At 36.6% G+C, this 9,293-nt stretch overlaps 1 protein-coding gene across 1 annotated transcript; it reads left to right on the top strand.

Annotated features, from left to right (window-relative positions):
* Window positions 1-9,276, top strand: LOC109535555 (alpha-tocopherol transfer protein-like). Its single transcript, XM_019901471.2, has 5 exons — window positions 1-309; window positions 364-455; window positions 8,195-8,345; window positions 8,399-8,703; window positions 8,781-9,276. The coding sequence occupies exons 1-5, from the start codon at window positions 204-206 to the stop codon at window positions 8,961-8,963; spliced, it is 837 nt and encodes a 278-aa protein (XP_019757030.1). The 5' UTR covers window positions 1-203; the 3' UTR covers window positions 8,964-9,276.
* The last annotated feature ends 17 nt before the right edge of the window (window positions 9,277-9,293 follow it).

The following is a 9,293-nucleotide window of genomic DNA, read 5'->3' as shown; positions in this document are numbered from 1 at the left end:
AAAAAAATTATCGACTCAATCGAGCAGATCGCAAATGACCTACATAGGGTTTTCCATTAGGGAAAAGTGCGGACGCGTGCGCCTTTAAGGAAAACATCCCCTGTGGCGAGAAAATTCGATTCTCCAACAGATGTTTACGTTCTGAATCAAGGTTAAGTGGCGTTTCGAGTGAAAACAGCAAGTTTTCCACAACTATCGAGCAAATGTTTCCCGTGGACAGCGAATGGCGCTTAAGGGCTGAAAGCGAATTGAACGAAACCCCCGAACGATATGCGCTAGAAATGAAAACTCTCACTAATCTGGTTTCGAGTAAGTAGCCCTTAAAGGCATCGAATGTTTTAATTATGCAAAACATTCGGCTAGATGACCCGAATCTGACGGTTCCCAACAACAACGAGTTTCTGCTGAGGTTTCTGAGGGCCAGAAAGTTCCATAGCAGCAAAGCGTTTCAAATGGTTAGTTGCACAAGTGTTTTTTTACAGAACTTTTCAATGTGATTTATGGCCTATTTTATTTGGAACACCCTCTAGGTTTCTACGAAGATCTGCTGTGAAAAAGGAAATTTATTTTTTGTCTTTCAACGTAAAAATCTTAAATTAAGCTAAAAATTCTCATCAAATTAAGCCATAAATTCCAGTTGAGTGCTGAAGAGCAACTGGACTAAATATTTCTCTCTATGCCCTTCCAAATTAATAAAAAATCCAACAGTCGTTTTGAAGGACAAATTTATAACAATCTAAAAAATTTAAACACGTTTTCAAAACCCCATAAAATGTTTATATTCCCGATGTTTCCTGTTGTTTAAGCTATCAATCCAGAATAATAAATATGTATGGGTGATTATTGGATCTGAGCAAGAATTTTCCGTAAAATCGCACTAAATCCTAGTGTTTTTTGGGTGTTTAAAACGGGCATAAAAATGAACGATTCCAGTCATAAGCACGATTTCGCAAAAAAATTGGTTATTTCCAATCTGTGGACGAGCAAACTTGTCAATTTCCTAGGATATGGGAAACAGTCCAATCAGCAAACGCAAAAATTTTCACTAAAATCGGAAAAAGTCTTGTCTTTTTTTGGGCTGTTTAAACACGGGTGTAAAAATGAACAATTCTAGCCAAAAACGCGCTCTCTCGCAAAAAATCGTAATTTTTAATGTAGGGCAAGGACAAAGTTGTAAGTTTTTCAGCATATAGCAAACGCTTGGGGCTGAGAATGGGAAAAATGTTATTGAAGTCGCAGCATACCCTGATTTATTCCTGCAGTTTAAACGCGGCTCTGAAGATTAACGTTTTCAGCCAGAAGCGGCGCAAAAAACATTCTAACTACACAGGGGCCAACTACAAACTTGAACTCAGAACCGAAATTTTTTTCTTTTGCTTAACTCCCGACCTAAAAATAAAACTACAACCAACGTAAAGACTTACAGACTTCGCAGCATACAGCAGACAGTTGCGTTAGGGAATGGGAAAATTTTCGTTGAAATTTCGTAAAATTCTGATTTATTTTGGCGGCTTGAACGCGGAGGTAAAAATAAACCATTAAAAGAAAAACAGGGTCTCCTAAAAAATGGTAATTTCCAATCTGGGTCAAGGACAAACTGGCAAATTTTGCAGCAATTAAAAGACAATTGAGTGAGAGAACGAACAAATTTTGATTTAAATGGCATAAAATGCAGATTTTTGGCTATTTACACGGGGCTCTAAAAATGAACATTTCTTGTCAAAAGCGCACTCTCCCGAAAAAAATTCGTAATTTCTAATCTAAAGCAAGGACAAATTTGCAAATTTTGCACCAACGAACAGACATCCAATGAAGAGAAGGGAGAAATTTTCATTGAAATGGCAGGAAGATCCAATTTTTGTCGGCTGTTTAAACGCGGCTCTAAAAAAGAGAAAAGAAAATTTTCATCAAAAGCAAAAAAATTCCAAATTTCTAATCTAAGGCAAAAATATAGTTGCAAATTTTGCAATATAGTCCCAGACACGCAAGTCGCAGAATGATAGGAAATTTCAGTAAAATAGCATAAAATCTGGAATTTGTTCTGCTGCTTAAACGCGACTAAAAAATGATCGATTTTTCCCGAAACACGCTCTTCAAAATACTATGGTAATTTCGAACTTGGGTCAAGGACAAACTGGAAAATTTTGCAAGATATAGCCGACACTTGATTTAGAAAACGGAGCAAGTTTTATTGAAAGCCCATAAAATCTAGATTTTTGCCGGCTGATTAAACGCGGATCTGAAAATTAACGATTCTAACAAAAACGCGTTCTCTAAAAAAACTTGGTGATTTCCAGTCTGGCACAAGAACAAGTTGGGAAATTTTGCAAGATATAGCCAACACTTGAGCTAGAGAACGGAGAAATTTCCATTGAAATCGCGTGAAATATCGATTTTTTCGACTGTTTAAACGCGGCTAGAAAAATGAACATTTAATGTTAAAATTGCACTCTCCCAAAAAAATGTTATTTCCAATCTAAGGCAAGGACAAATTTGCAAATTTTGGCAAAACAGGCAAGTGGGAATCGAGAAATGTTAATTGAAAACGCATTAAATCCTGATGTTTCCTGCTGCTTGAACGCGGATCTAAAAATGAACGATTTCATCCATAAGTGCGCTCTCAAAAAAAAGTTGCTGATTTTCAATCTGGGTTAAGGAAAATATCGCAATTTGTAGCCAAAACTTTAATTAGAGAAGGAAAGAATTGTCATTGAAATCGGATGAAATTCCGATTTTTGTTGGCAATTGAAACAGGGCTCTTAAAAATTTAGATTTTTTGTCAAAAGCGCAATCTCCCGAAAAAAAATCACACTTTCCAATCTGATGCAAGAACAAATTTGCAATTTTGCAGGCTATAGCTGACAGGCAAGTCGGAAACTGGAGGAAATTTTATTGAAAACCCAGAAAATGCTGATTTTTTGTAGTACTTAAACCCGGCTCTTAAAAATTAACGATTCCATCCAAAAGCGCGCTCTCCAACAAAAATTGGTAATTTCCAGGTTGGGTCCAAGACAAACTGGAAAATTCCGCTTTGTATAGCCGACTCTTGAATGTGCCTAGAAAATTTAGAGATGTCATTGAAATCGCATGAAATTCCGATTTTTGTTGTCAAATGAAACAAAGCTTTTAAAAATTTAGATTTTTTGTCAGAAGCGCACTTTCCCGAAAAAAATAATACTTTTCAATCCGATGCAAAAACAAATTTGCAAATTTTGCAGGATATAGCTGACAGGCAAGTGGGAAACTGAAGGAAATTTTACTGAAAACGCAGAAAATCCTGATTTTTTGTGCTACTTAAACCCGGCTGGAAAAATGAGCAATTCCATCCAAAAGCGGGCTCTCCAACAAAAATTGGTACTTTCCAAGTTGGGTCAAGGACAAACTGGAAAATTTGGCAAGATATAGCAGACACTTGAGTTATAAACGGGAGAAATTTACATTGAAGTCACATGAAATGTCGATATTTGTCGGCTATCTAAACACGACTCTAAAAATGAAAGAATCTAACCAAAAGCGCGCTCTCCAAAAAAATCGTAGTTGTGGAGCAAGAACAAATTTGGAAATTTTGCAGCATATAGCAGACGGTTACGTCGGACAATGCAGGAAATTGCATTGAAAACGCATAAAATTCTGATTTTTCCATGCCATTTAAACGCGGCCCTAAAAAATAATTATTTTGAAATGCGAAATTCGTATATTCCAGTTATGGTCAAGGGCACACTGGCAAACTTTGCGAAATATAACCCACACGTGAGTTAGATAATATAAGAATTTGCAAAAAAGCGAATCAAATCCTGAATTTTTTCTCCTGCTTAAAGGCGGCTCTAACAATAAACAATTCTATTAAAAAGCGCGCTCCCCAAAAAAAATTGGTAATTTTAGTCTCGGGCAAGCACAGACTGGAAACACTTCATCTGGAAAATGGACAAATTATAATTAAGATCGAATTAAATCCCGATTTTTGTCGGCTATTTAAACGGGGCTCTAAAAATGAACATTTCCGGTCAAAAGCGCATTCCAACAAAAAAAATCGTAAGTTCTAATCTAGAAATAGAACTACTTTGAAAATTTTTCACGATAGAGCAGACGCGCAAACCAGTGAATCTAGTAAATTTTATTAAAAACTCATAAAATGCTGATTTTTTCCTGCTACTGAAACGGGCCAATAAAAATGAACGATTCTATCCAAAAGCGCGTTCTTCATAAAAATTGGAATTTCTAACCAGGCATAAAGACCAGATGGAAAATATCCCTGGATATAGCCGACACTTGACTCAGAAAACTGAATTTTTTTCTTTAAAATTGTATGACATTCCGATTTTTGTTAGCTATTTAAACGCAGGTATAAAAATGAAGATTTCTTTTCAAAAGCGCATTCTGAGAAAAAAAATTCGTAAGTTCCAATCTGGAGTAAGCACAAATTTGCAAATTTTGCAGGATATATCAGACAGGCAAGGGGGAATCGAGAAATGTTAATTGAAAACGCATTATATCCTGATGTTTCCTGCTGCTTGAACGCGGATCTAAGAATGAACGATTTCATCCAAAAGTGCGCTTTCAAAAAAAATTGGTGATTTTCAATTTGTGCTAAGGACAAACTAGAAAATATCGCAATTTGTAGCCAAAACTTTAAAGGGCAATCTCCCGAAAAAATCACACTTTCCAATCTGATGCAAGAACAAATTTGCAAATTTGCAGGCTATAGCTGACAGGCAAGTCGGAAAATGGAGGAAATTTTATTGAAAACGCAGACAATCCTGATTTTTTGTAGTACTTAAACTCGGCTCTTAAAAATTCACGATTCCATCCAAAAGCGCGCTCTCCAAGTATCCGAAAAAAATCATACTTTCCAATCCGATGCAAAAACAGATTTGCAAATTTTGCAGGATATAGCTGACAGGCAAGTGGGAAACTGAAGGAAATTTTACTGAAAAAGCAGAAAATCCTGATTTTTTGTGCTGCTTAAAACTTTCCAAGCTGGGTCAAGGACAAACTGGAAAATTTGGCATGATATAGCAGATACTTGAGTTATAAACGGGAGAAATTTACATTGAAGTCACATGAAATCTCGATATTTGTCGGCTATCTAAACACGACTCTAAATATGAAAGATTCTAACCAAAAGCGCGCTCTCCAAAAAAATCGTAGTTGTAGAGCAAGAACAAATTTGGAAATTTTGCAGGATATAACAGAGGGTTAAAACGGAAAATGCAGGAAATTGCATTGAAAAGGCATAAAATTCTGATTTTCCTATGCTACTTAAACGCGACCCTAAAAGTGAATGATTCCGAAATGCGAAATTCGTATATTCCAGTTGTGGTCAAGGGCAAACTTTGCAAAATATAGCCGACACGTGAGTTAGAGAATATAAGAATTTGCAAAAAAATGCATCAAATCCTGAATTTTTTGTTCTGCTTAAAGGCGGCTCTATCAATGAACAATTCTAATAAAAAGCGCACTCTCCAAAAAAAATAGGTAATTTTAGTCTCGGGCAAGCACAGACTGGGAAATCTTGCAAGATATAGCCGACACTTGTGTTGGAGAATGGGGAAATTTTCATTGAAATCTCGTGAAACACCTATTTTTGTCGGCTTCCCAAAGGGGCCTATAAAAATGAACGATTCAATCCAAAAGCGTGCAAAAAATATAAATGTCTAAATAACAAAAAGAAAAATTTTCAACTTTTGCAGGACATTTAAAACCTATAAAATGTTTCATAGTTTTTAAATGACTTTTTCCTGCTACTCAAACCGGCCTATAAAGATGAACGATTCCATCCAAAAGCGCGCTCTCCAAAAAAATTGGTTATTTCCAACCCGGCTCAAGAACAAACTGAAAAATTTTCCAGGATATAGCTGACACTTGACTTGACTTAGAAAATAGAAAATTTTTCATTAAAGAGGCGTGAAATCCCGGTTTTTGTTAGCTATTTAAACGCGGCACTCAAAATTAACATCTTCCCGCAAAAGCGCACCTTCTGAAAAAAAATTGGTAATTTCTAATTTGGGTCAAGGACAAACCGGAAAGCTCTGCAGCAGAAAGCCGACACTTGAGCCAACGAACGGACAAAATTTCATTGAAATCACATTAAATGCCGATTTTTGTCGGTCGTTCGTTTAACGGGGCACTAAAAATGTTGTGAAATTTTTGTCATAAGCGCACTCTCCCGAAAAAAATCGTAATTTCCAACCTAGAGCAACGACAAAATTGCAAATTGCGCAGGATACAGAAGACAATAATTCGTTCATTGAAAACGCACAACACATTTGATTTTCCCTGCTACTTAAATGTGGTTCAAAAAATGGACATCAGCTGAAAGCGCTGTCTCCAAAAAAATTGGGAATTTCGAATGGGGGTTAAGGACAAACTGGAAAATATCACAGGATATAACCCCCACTTGATCTAGAAAATGGACAAATTATAATTAAAATCGCATGAAATCCCGATTTTTGTCGGCTATTTAAACGGGCTCTAAAAATGAACATTTCCAGTCAAAAGCGCATTTCCCCAAAAAAGTTCTAATCTAGAAAAAGAACTACTTTGAAAATTATTCATGATATAGCAGACGCGGAAACCAGAGAATCTATGAAATTTCAATAAAAACTCATAAAATGCTGATTTTTTCCTGCTACTAAAACGGGCCAATAAAATTTATTTCTATTTCTATTTAAACCCGGCAGTAAAAATGAACATCCGTCAAAATCGCACCCTCTTAAAAAAAATCGTAATTTAAAATCAGGGCCAGGGACAAACCCGCAAAATCTGCACTACAAAGCCGACACGTGAGTTAATGAACGAACAAATTTTCATTTAAATCGCATTAAATGCCGATTTTTGTCGGTTGTTCGTTTAACGAGCCACTAAACATTAAAATTTCTTGTCATAAGCGCACTCTCCCAAAAAAATTGTAATTTCCAATCCAGAGCAACTACAAATTTGAAAATTTCGCAGGATACAGAAAACAGTAATTTCGGAAAATTGAGTAAATTTCATCAAAAACCCACAAAATACTGATTTTTCCGGCTAATTAAACGTGGTTCTAAAAATGGATGACATCAACCAAAAGCTCCGCTTCAAAAAAATTATGAATTTCCAACAGGGGTTAAGCACAAACTGTGAAATATCACAGGATATAACCAACACTTCAATTGTAAAATGGACAAATTATCATTGAAATCGCATTAAATCCCGGTTTTTGTCGGCTATTTAAACGGAGCTCTAAAAATGAACATTTCTTGTGAAAAGTGCATTCTCCCAAAAAAAATTGTAAGTTCCAATCTAGAACAAGAACAGATTTGAAAATTTTACACCATATAGCAGAGGTACAAATCGGAGAATGTAGGGAATTTCATTAAAAACTAATAAAATGCTGATTTTTTCCTGCTACTGAAACGGGCCAATAAAAGTGAACAATTCCATCCAAAAGTGCGTTCTTCATAAAAATTTCCAACCCGGCATAAAAACAAGATGGAAAATGTCCCTGGATATAGCCGACACTTGACTCAGAAAACTGAAATTTTTTCTTTAAAATTGCATGAAACTCCGATTTTTGTTAGCTATTTAAACGCAGCTCTAAAAATGAAGATTTCTTGTCAAAAGGGCATTCTCGGAAAAAAAATTCGTAAGTTCCAATCTGGAGCAAGAACAAAGTTGCAAATTTTGCAGGATATAGTAGACAGCTGGCTTAGGCAGTGCAGGAAATTTCATTGAAAACGCATAAAATCCCGATGTTTTCCTGCTGCTTTATCATGGCTTTAAAAAGGAACGATTCAAGTCAAAAGCGCGCTCTCCAAAAAATTGGCAATTTCCAATCTGGGACAGGAACAAACTTGGACATTTTGCAGAATAAATATTCATATGTAATATATGAAAATATAAACATACCTACATCTAATTTAAATTTCACCAAAATTATTTTTTACAATGAGAGTTAGACCAAAGTGGGAGCGATTTTTACACATTTGTATTAACCTCTTAATTCATACACTCTTTTGAAGATGGTCGAAGCATCCGAAAGTTTCCTAAATTAATTTATTTACTAACTGGAAAGTTTCTCTTACAGCTTGAGCCCAAGTGAGTTTTTATGCATAACCGCTATTAATTATCTTTCGATAAGGATTTCGTTCTTTATGGTGAAAGATGCGCACTCTTCATTAATATGTATCAGCACTAGTTAATTAGAGGTTTTTTTCAGCTGCAAAGATACTACATAATGAAGCTAAAATTCCCCGAGCTGTTCAGTTGCCCGCTGCCGTCCGAATGTGGCAAAACTTTCGATCTGCAGGCGCAAAACATGCTGCAGCATCGAGACCGTTTGGGCCGCAGAATTTACATGATTCGAGTCGGTAATTATCAGAGAAAATACTCAAATTTCACCAGTAAATCCGGGGATTTTCAGACAGTTTTGACTCCTCCAAAGCGACGATTGAGGACATTTTCAAGACAAACGTGCTGGCGTTGGAGCAAATAGTGCGAGAGCCGGAAACTCAAATCGCCGGAATCGTTGTTATTCTTGACATGGCCGGTCTCTCCTTGCAGCATGCGAAGTTCTTCACTCCTTATTATGCGAAACGAATGGTCGAGCTGGTTCAAGAGACGTTTCCTCTGCGATTCAAGGGCTTTCATGTGGTTAATGAGCCTTTTTACTTTGACGCGGTCATGGCCGTGCTCAAGCCTTTTCTCAAGGAGAAAATCAAAAAAAGGGTAAGAAATGCTGTGTTTTGTTCCCAAGCAGTTGCCCATAGTCGTGTAAAAAATGAAGAAGTTGAACATTTTTCCAGATTTACTTGCATGGCAGCGACATTGAAGGTCTTCACGCTTTTGTGCCTAGCGATGTTCTCCCGTCGGAATACGGAGGAGAAACCGGACCTTTTGATAACAGAGGCTGGTACATGAAGCTCTTGGCCAATGAGGACTATTTCAAAAACCTGGAATCTTTCGGCTACAAACAAGATTCGGCTTAGAATGTAACTTGGCTTTTCGCTGGTTAAAAGCTGCTTTTTGACTCAGTTGTTATGGATTGTGCAGCCGAGGGCGAAAATTTTAAGCGTTTAGGTTGTGAATTGAAATCAACCGAATAGCAATTTTAGACGACTTTGACATTTTTTCTTTACTGTTTCGGTTGTGAATTTGGGGCGACTTTGGGCGATTGAACTGTGAATTCAACATTTTTCAGGATGTTTAGAATGTGATTTTGCAACTTTGTTCCTCGTCTAGACTGGAAACTTGACGCAACCAAATCGAACCCCACATAACCTTTAGGCGTCTTTGCTAACTGTTTAGACTGTGGGTTT

Source organism: Dendroctonus ponderosae, unplaced genomic scaffold (assembly GCF_020466585.1).
Source record: "Dendroctonus ponderosae isolate FM_Combo_2020 unplaced genomic scaffold, Dpon_F_20191213v2 Dpon_F_20191213_11, whole genome shotgun sequence".
NCBI classification, from domain to species: domain Eukaryota; kingdom Metazoa; phylum Arthropoda; class Insecta; order Coleoptera; family Curculionidae; genus Dendroctonus; species Dendroctonus ponderosae.
This window is presented reverse-complemented; position numbering and strand designations above follow the sequence as displayed.

Bases quoted from the DNA above. Each gene is read 5' to 3' on its own strand.
- LOC109535555 (XM_019901471.2), top strand. From the start codon at position 204: ATGTTTCCCGTGGACAGCGAATGGCGCTTAAGGGCTGAAAGCGAATTG. The intron at 310-363 runs GTAAGTAGCCCT...ACATTCGGCTAG, and splicing joins TCTCACTAATCTGGTTTCGA to ATGACCCGAATCTGACGGTT. The intron at 8,346-8,398 runs GTAATTATCAGA...GGGGATTTTCAG, and splicing joins AATTTACATGATTCGAGTCG to ACAGTTTTGACTCCTCCAAA.